Source organism: Apostichopus japonicus, chromosome 5 (genome assembly GCF_037975245.1).
Source record: "Apostichopus japonicus isolate 1M-3 chromosome 5, ASM3797524v1, whole genome shotgun sequence".
NCBI classification, from domain to species: domain Eukaryota; kingdom Metazoa; phylum Echinodermata; class Holothuroidea; order Aspidochirotida; family Stichopodidae; genus Apostichopus; species Apostichopus japonicus.
The window spans coordinates 8,518,361-8,543,343 of NC_092565.1; the positions used below are offsets into that span (position 1 = coordinate 8,518,361).

Here is a 24,983-nt window from a genome sequence, read left to right on the forward strand (position 1 = left end):
GACTCGTTGTCAGACAACGTCACAATCATAACAACTTCTTCAATTTTCGATTTCATTTTGAGTTTTCATAACTTTAAAATCAATAACGGAAATAGAAACAAGGGAATGAGAATGTCAATCAAATAGAAATAAATAAATTAATAATATTAATAAATAATTAATAAAATAAATACATATATATATATATATAAATAAATATATATATATATATATATATAAATAAATATATATATATATAAATATATATATATATATATATATACAAACGAAGCCGTTTCAAGGACCAACAACACTTAAACACTGTACAACTTACATAACAATGGGTAAGTTATGTCCTGATAAAAACGTATTTGCCGCGACGGCGTATCATTGTGGAACATGACATTGTATCAATATGATGAACAGTACAGCAACAGGCGAACTAGCGGGTGACTTAGCTAGATGCTTCATCTAAGCTCGACTAAGTTTTGATGAATACGGTATATAACTAAATAAAATAAAATATGCATTTCAACCCTGCCTGCTGGTCAGTGATATTTGAAATTAAATTCGGGTTCATATTTTCAGATTCAAACACTTCAATAACCAAGTATTTTGTTATGCAAATTGTAGCATTAAAACATACATCGACACACATATTAACAGTTACACATACACGCACAGTATATGTTTAGTTATTTAGAGTGTTAACTATCTTTGATTCCAAATATGGGAAGCAACTTTAATTTATAGTTTATAATTAAATGTTTGCTTCTCTCCTAGACTTACCTTTGACAATATCTGAAATGTTATCAATGAAATTAGTTTACTCGTTGTCGTTACTGAATAGAAATGGCAGATAGCTTGAATCGAGAAAGTTTTTCGAATGTGATGGTTTGTGAAAAGAATCATATTATATAGCCAAAAGATTAAGGAGTTTACTCTCAGTATTGGTTTTCGTGGTTTTGATATTTCTGAAATCTGAAATCTGAAAGTACAAATGGATTTACAACATTGCAAACATGTAGCTAATAATTACAGTTACAGATAAGAAGTCCAATCTGAAAATGATCCTCACATCAAGTGGAACTTGTTGAGTTTTGGAGTGGCCTTTATTTAAATATAATTATAACGACTGTATCAAACAGAGTTGTTGAAAGTGAAGATACGCAATTTCAACCACGGGACTTTTCACGAAAGCAAGAAACTAAAAATAGTTGAAGGGCAACAAAGTAATTTGTAAATCGAATTGCAAAGAACTGATTTGATTGGTAGATGAAGCAACTTTTTTAATGCCATCAAAACGGATGGTTTCTCATATACCTGAATTGATTTAGAAATGATTCCATCAATTCAAGTGCAGGAAAGACTGGCTTTGTATACCTGAACATTGTACATTTTTACATGTGTCAATGGTTCACTATTTTCAGTGACCATTCTGTTACGTCACATTTGCATGACTTCAATGTTCAATTAACTACTATTTTTTTGTTCCCAAAGGGTTGCCGTTCATCTCAGTGAAACGATTGGAATGCCTTTTGTTTAATGTTTCGAATGGATTATAGTAATCGTATGTAAATCTTGTCACGTTCATCATCCGACTTTAACCACACTGTTCAATCCTCAACTTTAGCACTGATATGTAACTTAGCTAAACATTGGACAATGGAAGTGAGCAATTTATTTTTTAAATTCGTGGTATATACACTGAAACATTGCAATATTAACAGAAAAGAAATTTAGTAAGTAAACATCGAAAAAAACCCACATATTTGCATCTGGAGATATTAACATATATACATTTTACGGTATAGGTCTTTACATCCTAAAACTAAATCGGTAGTGCAGACAATAGTATTCCCAGTTGGCGTATTATATATCGCTGATATAATGTCGTGCTTGTTGAAAATCAGATCAAAATCACATTAACATGGAAACTTAAAAGGTTTGCACAACTGACAAAGTAGAACCATAGGTATGTATGTAACACTGAAATGTTTATTAACCAGATAGATCTGAAACACTGAAATGTTTATAACCAGATAGATATGTAATACTGAAATGTTTATAACCCCATAGGTCTATTACACTGAAACGTTTATAACCACATAGATCTGTAACAATGAAATGTTTATAACCAGATAGATCTGAAATACTGAAATGTTTATAACCAGATAGATATGTAACACTGAAATGTGTATATTAATGCATATATCTGTAACACTGAAATGTTTACATCCACATAGATCCGTTACACTGAAATGTTTATAACCACATAGACTCTATAACACTGAAGTGTTTATAACCAGATAGACATGTAACACTGAAATGTTTATAACCACATAGATATGTAGAACTAAATGTTCATAACCAGATAGGTATGTAACACTGAAATGTTAATAACAACATATATCTATTACACTGAAATGTTAATAACCACATAGATATGTAAAACTGAAATGTTAAAAATCACATAGATATGTAGAACTAAATGTTGAAAACCACATAGATCTGTAACACTGAAATGTTTATAATCAGATAGGTAAGTAACACTGAAATGTTTATAACCACATATATATATAATACTGAAATGTTAATAACCACATAGATCTGTAACACTAAAATGTTTATAATCACATAGATATGTAGAACTAAATGTTCATAACCAGATAGGTATGTAACACTGAAATGTTAATAACAACATATATCTATTACACTGAAATGTTAATAACCACATAGATATGTAAAACTGAAATGTTAAAAATCACATAGATATGTAGAACTAAATGTTGAAAACCACATAGATCTGTAACACTGAAATGTTTATAACCAGATAGGTAAGTAACACTGAAATGTTTATAACCACATATATATATAATACTGAAATGTTAATAACCACATAGATCTGTAACACTAAAATGTTTATAATCACATAGATATGTAGAACTAAATGTTCATAACCAGATAGGTATGTAACACTGAAATGTTAATAACAACATATATCTATTACACTGAAATGTTAATAACCACATAGATATGTAAAACTGAAATGTTAAAAATCACAAAGATATGTAGAACTAAATGTTGAAAACCACATAGATCTGTAACACTGAAATGTTTATAACCAGATAGGTAAGTAACACTGAAATGTTTATAACCACATATATATGTAATACTGAAATGTTAATAACCACATAGATCTGTAACACTAAAATGTTTATAATCACATAGATATGTAGAACTAAATGTTCATAACCATATAAATCTGTAACATTTCAATGTTTATAGACGCATAGATTTTATTACTGAATGTTCATAACCACAATGATTTATTAGGTTAATTGAATTGTACAATAATAGCTGGTCCGAGTGATGCCCAACCCAAAACGCCACTTTAAAGTAATTTATCGTAACTTCAGATTGCGAAATAAAATGATAATAACGGAATAAATTAGCAAATTTGAACTGATAACAAGGAACGTAAATAACTCTTGTCAAAACTCCATTTCCTGGTACCTATGACAGTTTTGTTCATCACTGCAAGTTCATTAAAACTCAGCCTATGGGTTTAATTATACTTCTTAATTAAATATAATAGCGTATAACATTTAATGTTATGTAACTGGCTCATAGCCCCTTTGAACAACTTTGTTGATATTGGCGCTATATAAATGTGATTGATTGATTGATGGATTGATTGATATAGACATTTATCCCAAGTTCTCAAGTCTACTTTTCATATAAATAATATATTATTTAACGAAACGCGTTACAGGCAAATCTAGTAGGATGGGATGTTGCGAAGATACTGTGTAAGGGTAGAGACAGAGGGAACTTGGGAGTCAGTTCTCGCAAGGAGCAAATATCTTCGGCTGGGAAAACGTAAGGTACATAAAAAACAGCGGAACTGAGGTTTGGAACTCCAGAGCTAACTTTAAGTTTGAAAATGTTATGAAATAGTGATGACAGGGAAATATCTCTAGAGGCGGCTACAGTGGCGGAGCGTCCATACAGTCAGGGGGTAGATGCCCCCCCCCCCCTGACGGACTCAAATGGACTGCTGGCGCCCTTTTCAGCTTTTTACCACTTTTTATTTATTTTTATTTTTTTATTGACTTTTTTATTGCGCTCTCATCTACCTATTGTCATTTGTCACATTTTGTTGGTGTATAATTTTCTGACAATATGTGGTATTGTTGGCATTTACAGGTCCAAAATACCTAATAGGCACAACAGGCATTGTGTCAGGGCTGCGAAAACATGAGCACCCACAAAGATACCACAGGGATTGTGATGAAGCGCATGTACTTTCAACACCCATATAAACTTCCGAGTTATCACAAATGGCGATGATACCTTTTTATTCTTTGTTTATCTGCAAATTCGGCGATCTAGAGAGTATCATTACTTAAAATAATTCTGTACACTTCGCGCCAACCTGTGGTGGCGCTCCGCTTAGATAGTGTCGAAAGCACCCCTACAGACCATTCTCGCCCCCCTTGACCAATACCCATAGCTCCGCTACTGGGCGGCTAGTCAATTGCGTCAAGTTGAAGGGACAAAATATGATTCATTACAAAATGACCGTGTTCCAAGTGGACATACCTCGAGGATTGTTCGCTGTATGTGTCTAAATGATTATATTTACTTTGGTATCGCATCTACAACACAATCATTCAGTAGTTTCAAATATCAGACAACTTTTAAGATGATTTGGCATAAACATTATGTATACATATATACATACACACATACTCACCTCCACAATAATATTGGGACCAGTAACTTGGTACGTTTTGCATCAACAATTGTTGGACCTGATTTGTGGGACCAGAATGTACACCTTATGTGTGTGACCTTAAAAACACACCTTTGTGGGACCAGTCCAAATATGTGGGACCACAAAAACACACCTAAGAAACATTATTTGTGGGACCAGACCAAATTGTGGGACCAAAAAAACACACCTGAGAAACATCATTTGTGGGACCAGACCAAATTGTGGGACCAAAAAACACACCTGAGAAACATCATTTGTGGGACCAGACCAAATTGTGGGACCAAAAAAACACACCTGAGAAACATCATTTGTGGGACAAGACCAAATTGTGGGACCAAAAAAACACACCTGAGAAACATCATTTGTGGGACCAGACCAAATTGTGGGACCAAAAAAACACACCTGAGAAACATCATTTGTGGGACCAGATAAAACATGTTTCGAACTAAATTTGCGGAATCACACCCAATATGTGGGACCACAAATCATGCTGTTCCAACATGTCTGGGACCAAAAGCAGACCTTTCAAAAGGTTTGGGTACCAATCCCAAAATGCAGGATTAACTCCTTTTTGGGACGTACCATCAAATGAACACAAATACCGAGTCTCTGTCTCTAAGACAGAAATTAAAGGAGCTTTGGTAGTTGAAAGATAAATTATACATAAGTTTCTGTACTGTTTCCCCCGAAATCAGCAATAGATATTCATCCTGCGAATATTTTCCCCCAAAAAACTGCCTCAGCAATAGCAATTTCCAACAGGAATTTCTTTAATCGGCAGAAAAAACGGTATATATATGAATTTTTCTTAAGTTGACATCCCAGCTCAATAAGTTGGAGGAATACTGTACAGGAAGTAAGGAACACGTTTATCTCTCATAACTACCTATCCTCCTTTAGCCATTCAGATGTGTCAATTTAAGGAACTGAAAATATGTTAGGAAAAGAACATTTTCAATTTTTCACACTTGTCCTTATCTTTCAGTCTGCACTGCATATAATTTGACAAATTGACCAGAGTAATTCACTTTTCATTCAGTTTGAGTTTGAACTAATACCTTTTCATGCACAACAAACTTGGCATCAAGGTATTCTAATTCAAAGTATTTCTCTGTTTAATTGATACATCAGAATAACTGCTGTTTGGTTAAAAGAACTTTTTAAGAAATAATGCTTAAGTTTTTTTTCTATTAGTAGTGCTCAACAAGGATAGCAGCTTTATATGTATTCATACTGAGCAGAATCAACAATGTTGTCAGTTTGCACTAACATTTACAGTAGGCTCAAATGAGCACAGAAAATGTGGGACCAACCAACTATATATATGTGTATATATATATATATAAATATATATATATATATACATATTTAAAGCGGAAGGCCCGGGTTCGAATCCCGGTGGAGGCTCGAAGTTTTTTCACTGTTCTGGATTTTCCTTCACATTAAGTTTTCAACGTGGACACCCTAATCAACTAGGCCGTGGACGCTGATTGTATGTCCAGAGGTTCGAAACAGGTCAGGAAGGTCGTAATTCCACTGTAGGCGTTTGACACCTGTATCGACCAATACTAGTTCTGTTCGTGGTGACATATTTTGCCTTACTCTAGAGATCAAATCATGATGCTAACCAACTCGAAAATCATTTGTAATTCCTAAAGCCGGATATATATTATATATATATATAGTTAAAGATAATTCCTGGCCTAGCATATCCCCCCACAGAATTATTTAAGAAATACTAAGGATGACAGCTTTTTATATATTTCATATTGGGCAGAAGCAACTGTGTTGTCTGTTACCCCTTTCATTTACAGTATAGGCTTCAATGAGCACAGAAAATGTGGGACTAACTTCCTGCTGTTGGTTAAAAGGATAAATCCTGGCTAACTTGCACTTCTTGTTTGATATACCCACCGAATCGTTTTACAATTAAAATCTGCTTAGTTTTACTCAATTAGTATAGTTATAACAGGGGTTGCAGCTTTATATACTACATACTGGGTAGAAGCAACTGTTATGTCTGTTCCCACTATCATCTACAGTACAGGCCCTAATGAGCACAGAAAATGTGGGACCAACCTGCCAAATAACCTGCTGTACTGTATATATAGTAAAAGATTATTCCTGGCCTAGCACTTCCTGTTTTATATACCCACAGAACTTTTTAAGAAATAATAATAATAAGTTTTTTTTTTCTATTAGTAGTCCTCAACAAGGATAGCAGCTTTATTTGTATTCATACTGGGCAGAAGCAACAATATAGTCAGTTTTCACTAACATTTACAGTAGGCTCAAATGAGCACAGAAAATGTGGGACCAACCTGCCAATAACCTGCTGTAAAGGTCAAAGAATAACTCCTGGCCTTTCATATTTTATATTAATCCCACAAAATTGTTTTACAAAAAGCGGCTTATAGCTTTACTCAATTAGTAGTCCTTAACAGGAGTTGCAGCTTGACATGTACTACATAACGGGCATAAAGCAACTATTATGTCTGTTCCCAATGACATTTACAGTAGGCCCTAATGAGCACAGGAAATGTGGGACCAACCTGCCAATAACCTGCTGTATATATATATATATAAGATAATTCCTGGGCTAGCACTTCCTGTTTAATATCCCCACAGAATTGTTTAAGAAATAAGGCTAAATTTCGTTTTATTAGTAGTCCTCAACAGGGTTGACAGCTTGTTATGTATTTCATACTGGGCAGAAGCATCTGTGTGCTCCTCCACCCCTCACTTTTATTCACTTTTTGGCTACTCAATTAGTAGTCCTTATCATGGGTGGCAGCTTTATATACTCGGCAGAAGCAACAATGTCAGTTTCCACACACATTTACAGTACGATCTAATAAGCGCAGAAAATGTGGGACCAACCTGCCAATTTATTTAGTTCATTTAAGGATAATTCCTGGTTTTGTCTTCATGTTGAATATACCCTTTAAAAACAAATTGCAAAAAAAAAAAAAAAGCTAGGTTTTTAATTTTAATTTTCAGGTTTACAGACTTGTTCAGGGCCAAGGCCTTCTCACACGACTTTACAACTTAACCCTGGTCATTGGTAACTTGTCACACCTACACACCAAAGTGTGTACAATTCAATCTATCTCTCCTGGGGCACCACAGTGCACCACAACCATGTGTCCCCCGGGGGACGTCCCATAGGGTGCAGCCACAAACCGGCGCAAACAACTATATTTACAAGTTACCTCGCAAGTCCCCATTTATACACCTGGGTGAAGAGAGGCAATGGAGATAAAGCGCCTTGCCCGTGGACACAACGTAATGATCTGGCCAGGGCTCGAACCTGTAATCCTTAGAACGCAAGTCCACTGCCCACTTGACCACAACGCCCTCCACAGGGGTTTAGGATATGCCCTTGATTTGAACACAGAAATTTTGGTTCCCCCATGTGCCCCCCCCCCCCCCCCTCGCTTTCATGTACTTTTTGGCTACTCAATTGGTAGACCTTATCAAGGGTGGCAGCTTTATATACTGGGCAGAAGCAACAATGTCAGTTTCCACACACATTTACAGTACGATCTAATAAGCGCAGAAAATGTGGGACCAACCTGCCGACATATTTAGTTCATTTAAGGATAATTCCTGGTCTTGCACTTCATGTTGAATAAACCCTTTTAAAACAAATTGCCAAAAAAAAGAGCTAAGTTTTACTCAACTAGGAGTCCTAAACAGGGGTTTAGGATATGCCCTTGAACACAGAAAATTTGGTTCCCCCATGTTCCCCCCACCCCCAATTTCATGTACTTTTTGGCTATACTCAATTAGTAGCCCTCATCAAGGGTGGCAGCTTTATATACTGGGCAGAAGCAACAAATTTGTCAGTTTCCACTAAAATTAACAGTAGGCTCGAACGAGCACAGAAAATGTTGGACCAACCTGCATATAGTTAAAAGAATAATTCCTGGGCTTGCACTTACCCTTTTAAAAAAAATTGCAAAAAAGCTTAACATTTTTCTCAAGTAGAATTCCTTAACAAGGGTTTACAATATATGCCCCTGAGCACTGAAAATGTGTTTCCCTCATGCTTCTCCCCTTTCTCATGTACTTTAAGGCTACTGTATAACAGTATGTATAATAAGCACTATACAACAGTAAATTTATCCCAACCTTGTACGATATTGTAGGACTGGAAAACTCTTGAGATATTGACTGGAAACCATAGTTTTCAATAATAATAATATATAGCCAACATGCTTGTTAAACTGTGAGACCAAACAGGCATGAACAATATAGGGCATGGTACAGTTTAGTGTACCCCATGCCACCCACCCCCCCCCCCCTCTCTAACTCTCTGGTGGAAATAAACCATGGCATTACACTGCATGCAAGGACTGCCAAAAACTTCAGAGGAAGTTTACCTTCATACTTTTTTTTCCCTTCCACTAAAATAATTCAAAGGCATACTGTAAAACCTAGATAGTACAGGAAACAACATTGATGATCTGTTATTTTTGTAGTATATGCTGGAAACAAAAATTGTACTGAAATTCAGCCCAATGATGTGAATTGGCAATACATCTATAATTAACACACTTCTTGAATACTGAACATTATATTATAGATTAGTATGGCAAGAGAGTGAAATCAGTGGAAATTCTTCTATGAGAACATTTCTAGGTAAGTAATTTCTTTCTCAACTTTAAATGTGTACCAACAAGTGCAAAAGTGACTGGAGAAAATATATATCAGAATCAATAGTCTGCATGTAAATGCAGTCCATTTGCACACTAATTATAATTAGTCAAGATTACTTAGCTACTACCTTCAATTGTTCTCCAACAGTCTTTATCCAAAGAGAGTTGAAACAGTTTTCAAATTAATCTAATGGCCTGCAAATTAGAAGCTTCTTCTAAACTGTTTCCACAGTTACTAATCTCAGACTCTATGATTCAGTTATTTAGGTTACTGAACACATGTACAGTATGCATACTCCACAGACACTGTGATGAAAAACTATTCAGAAAACATGGGAACTACAAAACCCTAAAAAAAAAAACATGTGTAAATAAAATTAAGTTTATTGTTATATTTTACACTTTTTACTATACACATACTGTAATCTGTAAACTGTAAACTACAATCGCTCAGTGACTTTTGATTCTCCCACAGGACCCATTACCACTAAAGTCAAGAAAATGTGACCTTAAAGGTAAGCAAATATAGAGAAACAGTTACCAAGAAGGGCAGACAATTTGACCTTTGGGGTTCACATTGGCTTTTTTTCTGCAGAAGAGGATTCCAGTATATACGCCTACTACATGCAATATCTAAGGCCCACTATATTTAGTTGTATCATGTATGCAGTATGGAGCTACTTAACATTGGTAAAAATGTCTTTATACAGGTAATTGTACACAATTAACTGCAGGCATACTGTGATATTCATGGTAAAGTATGGCAGTTGTATGAAGCATGTGACTGCATACATGTGTACAACAGGTACAGTAAACACAATATAGAGAAGTCTTTTTTTTTTTGGTTCTCAAATTTGTCTTAATTTGTATCACAACAGCTTGCATTATATAGTCTATGTACACTTCAAAGGTTCTTATTTTTTGGTTTTGCATATTAGAAACAGAAATGTGAACAGGTGTCTTAATCAAATCTTTTGATGTGAAATTGCAGTGAGGAGAAAGCTATAGTTAAAGATTCCTTGGTTTTTAAATTTCAATCGAAAATTCTTATTGATAGAAATAATAATATCAGTTTCATTCCAATTACTTAAGTTTGGGACATCAAGTTAGAAATGATGTGTGCTCGTATGGCATTCTCTTCCTTTCAAATAAGAGTTAACTTCCTTTATTCCAATCGAATAGTCTAATACAAGCTGTGACAACATGTGGGATGAAACTAAAGCAAAACATGGTGCACCTTTGTATGCTAGATACCAACTCCATGAGCAGCTTCTACTTGTCACTATCACAATTCATAACATTGGCCATACTTCCAGTTTGAGAGAGCTTTTACTAAATTTTCAAAACAGCCTCTGTAGACCTCAAGTGGCCATCAAAAAGCTTTCAAAAACTCATTTCATAAATGCCCCCCCCCCCACACACATATAAGCCGCACAATTGATAATATACACACAAACTTTTGCAATGTAGTGTCCTATTCCCAGACATGATTGAAACATCCCCCCCCCCCCTCTGGAACCAACCACTTCAAATGAGGTTGCCTTTAAAGTGATTTAGCTTTCAAATGTGAGATATCAGCTCACCTTAAATGACTAATGAGAAACAATAGAGACAGGGAAAATATAACACATATTAATTATAGTTGACACCCTTTTTGAAAGCTGGTGGCACCATTCCAACTTCTTCATTCAACTCAGCTACTGTATATACCTACGTTTCCGGATATGCTATGTGATCTATGTTTATGGAACATAAATTGTCAAGTTATCTTTTAATCAAGTCATTTTTATGTTATATTCACATTATAAAATATTTGTAATTTTGTAATTGCCTGTTGTGTGTCACGCTGTAACGCTATGCTAATTTGAATTTTCATTTCATGATTAATGTATTTTTAACAAATTTCCACATCTAAGATCAAAGACTGATGCTAGGGACCATCAGAACGATCTACTGCAAGTACCTTCAAAGCACCACTGAAACATGACAGTGTGCCGCTCTACATAGACTTTGCATTGACATTTCAATTGTCACGCTGTAACGTTACATTGAGTAAGATTTTATTGCATATTTAAATTAATTGCCAAACAATTTTCACAAATTAGGTGTCATATAAGACTTTGCAGAAAGCAACAAAAGAGTTTCCAATATGGTAGCTGTTTAAACTTCACAGAGTTTTGGGTATACATGTTTGTGCAAAAAACTCTTGTTCATTTTACGTCACACTGTAACAAGGATGATTTATTAATCATATTTCATAAATACGATAGATGGATCAATGATTCATAGTTAATTTTTATACCTGTTTATCAAGAACATAGTTACAGTAGTTATTTTGTATTATTTTATTGCTGATAAATAAATAAGTCTTTGTGAAAGAACCATATGAATATTGAACAAGCCTTCTGATTGTCACACTGTAATGCTTTGAACTTGCCCCTAAGCAAAGACATGCAATTGAGTTTACTACAGGTAGTTGTTTGGTGGAATTATAATTGTTTTGCACTTTGACAAGAGTTGACGCTCGAAATGCTTTATCACCTCTGTACCCCACTAATAACAAATAAGAAGATACATTTTCATTTCTGTATATATATCGGGTGCATGTCCAGGTGGGAGGGGCGTTTGGAGAGTCCCCCACCCCCCCCCCCCCCTAAAAAAGGGAAAAAGAAAAAAGGAAGAAGCAAAATGGGGAAGGCAAACAAATGGGAAAGGAGGAAAAGAAAAGAATGGGGGAAGAGGAAAGAAAATAGGATAAAGAGGTCAATTATATGATCATTAGGTCATTTAACATGATGGTTGTATAGGTTACAACATGTACATGTACATGATCATCATGGTATCAAAGGGGAATATATAGCGGTGAGTCATATACGGATGGTGCTAATATCTGTACTAAACCATATAGCTTCTATTACAGGGAAACTGGGCAGGCCCCTGGACCCAAGGCCACCATGCGCAAAGCAAGAGTTAACAAAACAGACAGTCTCCTGATGGTCTCCTCTTTAAAAGTCACTGAGAACCCTCCTTTTACTAAAAGCTGTATTCACCACTGAAACTAAGGGTGTACAGTATATTTATGGATCTTATATTTGGGGTAGGAGTGCACTGCCTTTGAAACCATTTTAGACTTTTGATATTCAAAAGAACTGAAATCTTTACAGCGTTTTGGAAGAGTTAAAAGCAGTCGCGTACTAAGCTTGGACAGAGGGGAAATCTGCCCGACTACCAAAGTCAAAGTCATGAGTGGCAACTTTTCCGTGCCCTATATATATATATAAATATATACTGCTGAAGAAAGAACTTGGGAGTTCTTGTTTTAATTCCAATCTGTTCGTTCGTAGATCATTGAAATTGATTTCTGAAAGGGTTACATTTATATAGGACAAATGGATTCAATAGTAAGTTGATACCTACCTCCCCCACCCACCCAGGCTTCCCCACCTACCCAGCCCCCCCCCCCCCAAAAAAAGGAAAAAAGATGGGGACAGGGCCACTCATTGACGTAACAAAAATCCAAACATGTTCGGTAGCAGATTATGAAGAGACATTGAAAGTTCCCCAGCATCTTACTCCATAATGATCAAAATTGCACTATGTCACATAAATAAGAAACAACATTCGATATCATCATTTTCAATATGTCCTTTACTGTTATTCTGTGATACACATGGAAGTGTAATTTTTTGTGAATTTTCTCATGAAATTTTGATGATACAAGACAAAATATCCAGTATATGTGTGAATGGCTAACAATTGATTCTTATATTGACATTTTTTCCACCGAAACCCCTACTCTACTGAAATTCAAATCCGTTTGGTGTTCACATGAACAATGCAAGTATGGTCATGACCATCAATATTTACCTAGTGGCCGTGAAATACCCCAATCAAGAAATTCATGAGCCTAGTCTTTGATCTCCTTTTATAATGCATGCTTTCATGATTTATTTTAAGCCGAAACGAGTCTAGATCTACTTCCATGACAAACTTGTTTTACAGCAAAACTTTATATATATATATTTTTTTAAGTTGAAATTTCGGGTATGGATGCATGGCAATTTTTGACTTACATATATATATATATATATATATATATATATATATATATCTATATATATATACATATATATATATATATATATATATATATATATATATTTATATTCATGATATTCAACATAGCTTGGGAGATCGTAAACGACAGCTTTATCTCTAAATTGACATTGTGTTATTTTCTGGCTAAACCTTCCATTCCTCTAGACACCGGATCACAATAGATATAGGGTCCATTAATCAGTGTTATTATTGCTCAGTTTTGTGCCGTTGACTAGTTCACTATAGTCTGTGGGTGCATATTGGTTGTTTGTTGTGTTTGTATTTCTTAAAACTGAAGATTATTGTATTCTTCGCTCACAAGTATCCGTACAAAATGTTCTTGTTTCCGAGAGTTTAATACGAAAAACATGTGCTAATTTGTTCATGGAAATACATTTGCCTAACCACCCTATGCAATACGTTGTTAGTATTGTTGCGAATCCTCTTCATGAGGGAAGCGGTGAGAATCAGGGCCGGATTTAGACATGTGGAGACCCGTGGGCAACCTTCAGTGGTGGAGGCCCCCCCCTCCAGTGATCGCCGTCCTGGGGGAGGTGTGTAAGGGCAGGGGTATTGGATTTTTTCCAATAATTAAGGGTTCTTGGATGCGAAATGGTGCAGTATTTTGTGATTTCTGAAGTAAATTTTGTGATTTCTGAAGAATTTTCATTACGGTATGTAGGCCTGTTTGAGATAGGAGGCTAGTATTTTCGTCGACGCTCGGGCGCTTTATTTCTATTTTTCAGGACGGTTTAGGCAATTTGGGTTTTCTGGAAACTGCAAAATGTTTTCAAAATCAAGGTTAGGGTTATAAGAATATCAGGTCAGGGTCCATTATAAGGGGATGTGGAGCATTTTCTTTCATAATCCGACGTCAAAAATGACTAAAGTTATCTAGAAATTGGGTTCTGGAGAAAGGGGGTGTTGTCCCATTTCCAAGAATTTGATCGGTCTGCATATGCTAATTATCCCGGAAAACCGAAAAAACTCACACCCCGGGCCTAAACTTGCTTTTAGCTGGACTGGACTAACATGATTCATGACGAACATGTTAATGCCAATTGCCAACTGCCCAGACGCGCACGGGCCTGTGTATGTGTGTGTAGAGGGGGTGAGAAGACAGTTGTTTCATCATTGCACATGAAAAGAATCAATTAGCAATACCTGTCTGAAACCTAGCGGGAGGTAATGACAGGCGCACTGTAAGGGTGTACTGAAATGTTTCAACCAAAACCATTAACCTAGTTCTAAAGAAAATAGACGTTGAGATTGATGACTTTGGATATTAGGCCAATCATGTTTGTCTGCCGACGTGTGATTTGCAATAACGGGAAAACAACCACTTAGCTGTTTCTACCATTCACAAAGAGATACAATTAAAATTGAATATGACTTCAAGCGTATGCATGGCGTAAGCCGCGCGCAGTATGATTTTGATTGATGATATTTGTCAGCCTACATTTAATTTTTTTTCTTCAAATTTCCCCTTATATATATTTTTTTCATGAAGTATGTGGAGGCCCCTTGTTGTGGAGGCCCGTGGGCAGCTGCCCACGTTGCCCATTGGTAAATCCGGCCCTGGTGAGAATAGCGCTGCTACATTACATTAAAGGTAGAGAAGCGTTCATAAAAACACATTAGCTACACTTCAAAATCACTGAATATGTTTATACTTCGTAGTCTTCAAGAAGGACCTTTGTAAAGTCGAATGTTCATATGAGTTGACGTTATGGGACGTGTCCCCTTACGACCTTCCGTGTGTAGAGGTAAAACCCGTATATAAACGTTATTGGAATGACAGGGAGGGGCGCCGGGTTGTGGGGGGGGGGCTAAGCTTGATACACCGTTACTGTAAGTCTATAAGAGCTCACATGCTCCTAACCTAACAGCAAGCATGTCACAAATGAGGCATTTTAGTAATAAACGTAGTGTCACGTGCTTCTGGCACGAGGCCATGACCTGTACGAGGCTATGAGTGTTGGCCATTTTTATATGATAAGCTATATCGGTAACTCGTTATTAGAACTACGAGAACTATCGGTAAATCGTTATTAGAACTATGAGATCTAATTTGAGGGCAATTTCTGACACATTCACGTATATAGCTGGAACCTAGTTCCCTGTTTATCGTATACGTAAATGATTACACAGTTATCAATCAAACATGGCATAGAAAGAAAGAACAGTAACAGCATTGCATAGAGAGAAAAAAAACACATTAACATGGTAGTTGATTTATAGGCAAACAATGTATTTGTTAGAAACATATGTGCGCAACACTTACAAACTTAAAAACGTCTAAAAAACATATTTCCCTCACCTTTACTATACATAAGGAGTATTGCACATACATCGCACACTCATTAAATAGATATCTATATATATCAGCTCAGCCCTGTGGAGAAGTCCACCATCCACTATTATTTTAAAATCCCGCGGTTACACGCAATTAAACTGCTATTGTATACAGCCAATGTTGACATTATATTACATATTTACAGCATATACAGAACATTGTTGAGTTACACAATGGTGTGCAGCCGTACACATTAGCCTATCTTAATATCATGATTATTATAAAGATGGAAAATTATGTAATATCAACTTCAGAAATCAGCTATGCGATATTTTCTACAGAAATCATGATTTCATATTTTATCTAAGGCTAATAAAATTAAACTGGAATTGACATGTAATGACATAATAATAGGGTATAGCCACCATGCACTAGACTTGAAATTTTGGTTTCCGAAGGCACATACCCCAGCCATGGATATATCCACTGCTAACCGTCTCCATTAACTTCACTCATTTTTTTCACTTCCAAAAAGGACTGACAGTGTGATGTAATTAAATCAGACAATGTCGGTAGAGAGGTCCGTTCCAACTACTGCATTATGGAAATATTTCCCGTATCTGCGTAATTGACCACTTTTATTTTTAATTCTGTCCACTAATGGACAGTATAGCATCCATTCAAGTCATTTTAGGGTTTTGTTTCTGATTTGAGTTTTATTTTTTATCCCGTTTGTCAGGCGCGTAGCCAAGGGGGGGGGGCGAAGGGGGCAGCCGCCCCCCCCCCCCCCTTGAGCAAATTTAAAAATTTTTTTTTTAATGTTTTTATGATATCGCTAGTATTTTCAAAAGAGAAAATGCTAAAATGCAACTTACAAGGCCTGGGAAGTGCCATTTCCAGCGATCTGGGAGGCATTTACAGCCAAAATTTTCTTGTACGCTTCGCGCCAACCATGGTGGCGCTCCGCTTAGATAGTTTGCAATGCCGAATCTACAGTTTCGCCCCTCCCTTGACAAATTCCTGGCTACGCGCCTGCCGTTTGTCCATATATGAAAGCATGGGTTTATATTGTATACCAATGGACGTAGTGTGGACGTAACAATAGATTCCATTCCGGTGACCATGTGATTTGGCTTTGTTGACCAAACGGCTGAGTCTCGCAAGATATTGAAAGACGTTGTTAGCCAAACTTGCTTTTTTTTTATTAAATCATTTTGCCTTTCCTTTTATTTTTTGCTCCTTTTTTTGTTAAAGGGATCGTTTCGTTTAACATTCTTCAATCTAAATGCTTCAAAATATTTCAATCTAAGGCTTCAATCAAAAGGCTTTACTCTATGACCATTTCAAATGGACAAACATATTAATGATCGTATCATTTTTCCAGAAATTTCATGAACCATAATTTAAAAGAGGTTAAACATTTATTTTCAACAGTTGTATGAAGCTGTCAATTAGTATACTCACACAGGGTTGTTCCAATCACTGAGTAATTCACGTTAAACTTTAAAGTTTTCGTATTCAAACACTTAGGTGCAAGTGAACCGTGCAGATAAAAATGTCAATACAAAATGCCAACTGTTAAATTAATAAAGAAACCAGATGAGATTTCCCTTATTGATGATAAATAGATAACAAATAAATAAACAAATTATGACATTAAACAAACGGTTGAAATTGCACTCATTCAACATTCCTGAACTTCTGCAGTTGCTCTACTTATGACAGTCGTGGACTCCGGTTCTTCGCAGGGGTTTTTGCCCCTTTTGGACATCATGCAGACTTTTACCAAGTGTTTTATGGGTAGCTCCTCGATTTCCCGATACAGACTTTTCAGATAGTCCAGCCACTGATATAGCCCAAACCAGAAAATGATTTCATCCGTGCACTTTTTCTGGTAGAGACAGAAACAATTGTTTGAACGTAAATGTCATATAACATGGTAATTGATAAAGCATGGTTGTTATAGTAAATAGTATGTGGGAATGCATTCCATGGTTGTACAGTCCTCTAGGTGGTACATAAACTCGGCCCCTGTATACACTGCCCGACTCAGCCCGTCGTTAGGTGATATTCATATAGATTGCATATGCTTTATATAGACTACGACGCATCAAGCGTTTGTGAGTTTTAAATTGGGTCGTGAAAACAATGGCGTATTTTGCACAAATTCGCCACATAAACAGTAACAACACTGTTTACTATAGAATTAATGAATGATAAAATGGACAAAATGGCGACAGAGATATTATGGGTCACGCAGTACATGGTACTAATATTCTTGTAATGTTAATCGCATATAATTATATATAAACGCAGCTTATATTATTGTTACACACTGTACACTTACTTTTTGGCTTCCTCGACATTTTATGCGATATGTTGCCTCGTCTTCGACTGGTCCTGCACATGATGCGAGCTGGAACAAATTGAAATTGATACCAGATAAACATAAAATTTGAATACAAATAAATAAAAGGTTCCAGCAGCCAAGAAATGTTCATAAATGATTAACCACAAGCAACTACCTCAGCCAAAACTGCAAATAAACAAAGAACAATAACTTGATCGATTCTTCGTAAGCCATTTTGTTGTCGATATGGATGATTGTGATCTAAAGAAAGGTTCGCGTTCTAACGATATTACTATAAATGCTACCAGAATACTCCACCAATAGCAAAATGAAATTTACACGTGTTGGGGTATTATCAGCTAACGAAAGTCATTATTGTGTCTAACCTATAGATGCCCATAACCGCCATGATTATTGATATTATTTATCTCCGTTTCTAAATTGTTGGTAGTTGTTGGATAACGAACCCGGCAAACAAGAAATAAAGGGGTGCCATCCAGTTCGTGGTATTTAAGACAGGAAGGTTGTCTCCCCCGTCTCCGAGAGTAGGAGGAAAAGGGGTGGGGGTGGGAAGGTGGTGATGTGAATCATGTGACATGTGTGTTTTCTCATGCATCTTCAAGTTTTACCATATGATGGGGATTTTGAGTCTTTGTTAAAATCATTAAGGACCAATTTAACTTGATTTGATCCTCCAATTTCGTTCGGAGGCACGGTTAAGATTTCAGTGTGTGTTTAACCGTCCACCACGCCTGTTCGAACAATACCGTGATACGTGTGGTTTCTATTCTATAATTGATATCTTTAGGAAGAACGTATTTATTGTAATAATTAGTTTTCTTCTCCTTTTGTATATTACCTAGTGGTAATTTTACACTATGGACACCATCAATGCCGTGTTATGGATTCAGTGCTCTACCAGCTACTGAGCTACCCAGCCTTGAATTTGTATCGACCCCTTGGAAGGAGAGGGGAGGGGAAGGGGTGTGTCCTGTCAGTCCGGTGCTCTACCAACTACTGAGCTACTCAGCCCTTAATTTGTATCGACCACTTGGAAGGGGGGAGGGTTGTGCCTGTCAGAAACCACATAATCTACACAACGGGACCACCTGGTCTCGTTCGGAGTTGTCTGCCGAGTTAACGCTAATTATGTTGATAAGAAAATATATTTACCTGATAGCCTTCCTCTTCATCTTTCCTAAAGAACGTTCTGTTAAACTCCCTTAGTTCATCATACACCTCGGAGACATTAACGTTGTTTATTCTTGACGATAACTCTCCAAACAGCTCAAGATAACGCGTGGCCAGAGCGATGCTTCCTAAAGAATACGATACTATGCACTGAAATAAAGATGGAATTAAATATGTCATTTACTTCGTGTCTTGTCATTCAATTTCTTGAATGAATATGCGTAAAATAACTTTTCTACTAAATCGGTGAAAGTTGTTTCATGAAAGGATTGGTTTGGGTTAAGGTTACGTTAGGGTAAAGAACAATTATATATATATAGAGAGAGAGAGAGATATAGAGATATAGATATAGATATATATAGATAGATATAGATAGATATATATATATAGATATATATATATATACAGTGGCGTAGGAAGGTACTTTTGAGCGGGGGGGCTGAAGACTGATGGCCGGCCTGGGGGAGGGGTCTAAGGGGAGGGGGTGTCCCCCTCCCCTTTGGAATTTTTTGCATTTCCAGGTGGCCTCAGATGCAATTTGGTGCAATATAGCACACTTCAACACCCACTCCATTTTGTAAACTTAATTTTGTATTTTCACCTGGCCTTAGATGCAATTTGGTGCTCCAAATGAGATTTTTTTCTCATTTGGAAATGAAAAAGGGGTTTTCTGACTTGCGGAGCGGGGGGGCGGAATGATACTTCCGCCCCTCCACATTTTTCACTGGGGGGGCTGGGGCCCCCCCAGCCCCCCGGTTCCTACGCCCTTGTATATATATATATATATATATATATATATATATATATATATATATATATATATATATATATATATATATATATATATATATATATATATATATATATATATATATATATATATATATGCGGCGATCATCAGGCAACTCAATGAGTGCGTGAAACTCTGAGTTATACAACGCAATGGAATAGCGTGTGTATATGTATATATATATTTATATATGTTGATATATATGATATATATATCTTACATATATCATAAATATATATATATATCATATAATATCATATATATATATATCACGTAGCTACTCACTCGTTTTTGACCTCGTTTCTTCTTTAAATACTGCTTTTTCTTATTATTCAATTTCTTCAGAGCAGGAATCTAAGATCAAACAAAAGATGAAAATATCGTGAAGATATATAACATGAACGTGTGAGGTAACAATTATGGATTAAATAGATTAAATAAATAGGTGAGCCGACATGAAATCAACAGTAAGTGTGTAGTGTTAACATTGACGACTGTGCGAGAGCTCATTACTGAATCAAGAAATTTAGGATACATCAGCTATGATATGATCGTTATAACTATAATGCATAATTGAATATTGCTATAGACTATTATGCGGAACGAAGAAATTAGTGGCGCTAATCATAAATAAATTGTAACCGTGTGCTTTCAAGTATAGTATGATTACCTATTACTACGGTAGCTGATTAAAGCCATTTTGCTGAACTGCTTTCACGTGTAGTGTTCATTGAGTATGTGATACGGCCCTGTTTGCACCAGGATTTGTTCATGTTGTGTGCGCATAGTTTCGTCATCTTTATAATCTAAATTCTTAAATCTGAATTCAAGTACAGTCAAATTGAAAAGCGTTGAAGATATCATTTTTCTCTTTACAAAAATGAAATAAATCAATATGATAATCTTTTGTTTGGTGTTTTGTTTCTCAAACCCGTTACCTGGGAGAAAGTCCGTTACCTTGAAGAGAATGTTCAAAGAGCTTGGAGTTATTTAAAGTGTGTAAACTTACCTTAGGATGGTGTGCAAGACCTAATTGCATGTCGTTGGCCTGTTCATACAATCCTTGTATTTGTCGGGACTGATTTTTCACGTCATCAAGGTATACTTTGGTATCATTTTCATTTTGCTTTTTACATGCCACACATAGTAACACAACCGCTATCAGAAAGGCCCTGGTTACGGGAAACACTGTCATCTTGACAACTGCTGTTGCATGGAATGGAAGGATAAAGGATAAAAAGTTAAGTTAATGTAAATATTCCAGATCCGCGCTAACAAAATAATAAAAATAAATACTATGTCTTCACGAGTAAACGACGCTGTTGACGTTCAAATGTGGAACATTTTCAAAGACACCACCACGTATTTGATCAATACATTATTGTAAGCAACTATTCATTTACAACAGTGTCAGAATGATATTGTTCAAACGTTATTGTAACATAGGCCTATGCAGAATATAGTATTCTAGAAGACGGTGTAAAGTTGCGGTATTACTGAAATTTGCAGTTTAATGTTCATGATATGTTACGTTTGGAATATGTTTCATTGTGATGACCGCGTCATCGTTACGAACATAGGCATAGACATATGCATAACATAAGCATATGCAGACTGTACCAATATGGAAGAGGGTGTAAAGTTGCGGTATTACTGACATTTACATTTTAGTGTTCTTGCAATGTTACGTTTCGGATGTGTTCCATTATGAGTGACGGTGATCATTCAAATGCAGACGCCGCGCAAAGCACAGATCGGGAACATTTTGTCGAGTTCACTATACAAACTGGACTTTCGAACTTTGCATAGAATTCTGATTACCGTGGCCGTTTGTATACATGTCTGTGCGAAGGGAAGTCATTGGTGTAGTTTGCATGGCATGGAGTCAAGTTTACTGCATACACACACAGCATATCTTTACCATGCAGACAACGATAGTATATACCAACAACAATTGAGTAATAACATCATTGTGCAGACTTATGTATTATAGTTGCTGTATACTTACGATGTATAGGCCTCTGTATAGGTATAGTTAGTCTATATGTGGTTCCAAAAGAATCATTGGCCCAATTTACAAGTAAGAATAGGCCTACTTATGAAAGGCGATTTGATTTGTCCTATCCTTATTGTCTTTAAGTAATTCATATACATGCAGGGCGATATATAATATTCTTCTCGTTTTTGTGTAACGTTACCATGAATACAGGACTAGCATGTATGCATACCTATTATATATCATTTGTCCTTAAGTGTCCCCAACAATATCTATATCATAAAAAAAAAAAGTTGCTGTGGCAACGGTATATAGAACGATGGCACCCTGATCATGTGTGACGCTATAGTCCTAAATACTCCAAGAACGCACGTTAACTATATGAACTATATGAATGTTATACCTGGGGAATGATGATACGTGGTATTTATTCTGTTAGGGTTGTTTGTTGTTTTGAAAGGACGCATATATGTATAGTTGTGAGATGTAAGTGTATTTGTTTCGCAACAACGGTAACATACTATATAACGGAGGATATAATGATATCGTCGGACGGTCAGAACGGGACTCCTGCTGGACTTCTTAATCATCGACAGACCCCAAAGAACATCGATTCGCGAAATACATTCCTTTGGTTTCACTTCCAGAATAAGGGGTAAGGTAAAGGACCCACAGGCTGCGCCGCCCGCTGGTCGGGACTAACAATAGGCGGCCGTCCTAAGTTGACACCAACTTTGACGACATAACTGTCCATTTGGAAAACTAATTTTAGTCATGTACAATCCATGTGGAGTCGATATCAATTAGGCCTAATCCGTGTCCCCCCCCCCTTCCCCTCACTCAGGAAAAGGCAAAAAAAAAACAACAACATATATTTCGATCATTGTAATTAACAAAAAGAATATGGTTTGGATGTCGAGTGTAAGTGCATGTGGAGCGAAAAGCGGCGAATCAACCACTTTATGTATTCTGAGAGCAGCGTAGAAAATGTATCTACATATAATAAGTATAAAGACGCCTGTATATAACTGACGACCAATATGGGATATGTGTTGCTAGGTAATATGTATAGAGAGTTGACGTATATGACCAACGTGTCAGTTATCCAGTCAGGATACAGCTGCGACCTATAGTGAGACATTCTACGTGGCACTATCACCATCAGAGGCCATGCTTTCATGGTTTAGTCAATTAGGTATTTTATATGGATAAGGTTGTATTTTACATAGACCTACCCGATCTTATTCAGACGTAGTATACTGTACATAATGAAACCATAAGACTCCCCAGCCTTAATAAGGCAGTACTTACTACGTATGATAATGAATTCTCATTTCAAACTGTGTAAATCGAGTTTGATTTGCAGATTGAACTAAAACCACTGACGACTCAGGAATTATATCTAATGTATTAATTTTGCTATTCGGGTGTTCCAATAGGCTGTATACCTAACTCGACTTGTATTGCGGTGTTGTATAAACGCGTCTGCAGTGTCCAAATAAGTTGTACTTCATACCACGTATATATATACTTCACTATGAATAAATTAAATTTATCTAATTAAGTTGACCTGGATTACAAAAAGCGTCCGTACCATCGACGCATGTGCTTGTGCAATTTAGCTGTAGCTGACACTATTGCTTGTACTTTGGTAACAAACAAGGACTTTGGTGAAGTCCGCATTTAAAATGTGCCATTGATTCCAACGGTTACATTGTGGTTTATCTGAACCCTCAAAAAGTTAGGGCTTTGCCAAGAACTTGTCACCTGCCGTTTACAGCCTAGAAGTCAGTCAACTCGTCGCTATTGTATGCAAATCACGCCAAGTGATATCAGAAGCTGCCCCTTTTGTTCGTATTCTATAACGAGGAACCCGGCGTTTTACGCGATGAAGGGTTACAGGCTTAAAGGTCTGTGTAGTTTTCCAAGCAGTTGGTTATGAAGGTAAACAGGCAACATATACTACATCACTATAGCGAGTACAGTTAGCTATATGTAAACAAACATTTCTAGGAATCTATACATGTAGGACGTGACAAAACAATAGGTAATTGTTTATTCTTTTTTTTTCTTCTCTCAACTCATAGGCTTATTAGTGTTTGTACATTTAGCACCCGTAAAGCACCTTAATTGAACAACTCTTGTTGGAGTGTCTTTTGTTGGAGTCTGCGCTATATAAGACTAGTTACTATTAGTATCGTTATTATTATTATTAAGTGGTGATAGGCTATATTCATGATAGACTATAACAGTGTAAAACTATTCCGTTATATCAGTGCTATAGTCAAACAGGTATATATGCTACTCTACATAGTCATTAGGTTATTTAAAGATTTGACAACGAAAAAACTTAAAACACAAATATATATATCCTGACAGACACAGCCTAATTTTCCTAACCCACAGTACGGGGATATAATTAACGAAAAGCTTAAGCAGTGTTCGTTAGAGTATGAAACGAATGGCTTTTGTTGTTGTTGTTGTAATAGACGGTTGCGCAGTTTCTTCTTAAAGTCCACAATCTGCAAATATGTAGACACACAGATACCAGACAGACAAACTTGATTATCTTTCAAATAGCCTATACTTGTTTGTAAACATTTTGTTGCTGATGAAGTCTGAAAGCGATTCAACTCACCATTTTGAATGATAGTCACATACTGATCATCGATAGTAAAGTTACTTGGAATGGTCAGATATATACCACTGTGCCTGTATGCTTTGGTTAAGCACTCCATGCCAATAAAATTACAGGAACTTTTTTTCTCACGCTACAAACATGCATAGTGAATGACTACTAGCATGCCGCCTTGTGTGTATTTCAAACAACAAAGACCTGTTT

General features: G+C 36.2%; 1 protein-coding gene and 1 long non-coding RNA gene across 4 annotated transcripts in view; one reads left to right on the plus strand and one right to left on the minus strand.

The window, feature by feature from the left end:
• The window catches only part of LOC139967547 (uncharacterized), a 72,995-nt gene that overhangs the window by 6,256 nt on the left and 41,756 nt on the right, over nt 1-24,983 (plus strand). Inside the window, exon 1 of one of the 2 annotated variants that reach the window (XR_011793038.1) lies at nt 21,358-24,188. The exons of the other annotated variant lie outside the window; for it this stretch is intronic. This is a non-coding gene — a long non-coding RNA (uncharacterized lncRNA). Of the gene's footprint in view, nt 1-21,357; nt 24,189-24,983 lie in introns of those variants that run through there. 2 annotated transcript variants of the gene reach the window in all.
• On the minus strand, nt 16,850-24,957 carry LOC139967542 (uncharacterized). Of its 2 annotated transcripts, none has more exons than XM_071971449.1 (6): nt 24,780-24,957; nt 21,155-21,348; nt 20,431-20,499; nt 19,338-19,505; nt 18,162-18,230; nt 16,850-17,705 (listed from the first exon to the last, which is right to left on the minus strand). In XM_071971449.1, exons 1-6 carry the CDS (start codon nt 24,877-24,879, stop codon nt 17,499-17,501), a joined length of 807 nt encoding a protein of 268 aa, XP_071827550.1. In that variant the 5' UTR covers nt 24,880-24,957; the 3' UTR covers nt 16,850-17,498. The 2 variants fall into 2 exon arrangements, with proteins under 2 accessions (XP_071827550.1, XP_071827549.1); XM_071971448.1 differs by having other exon boundaries at nt 21,155-21,351; nt 24,780-24,955.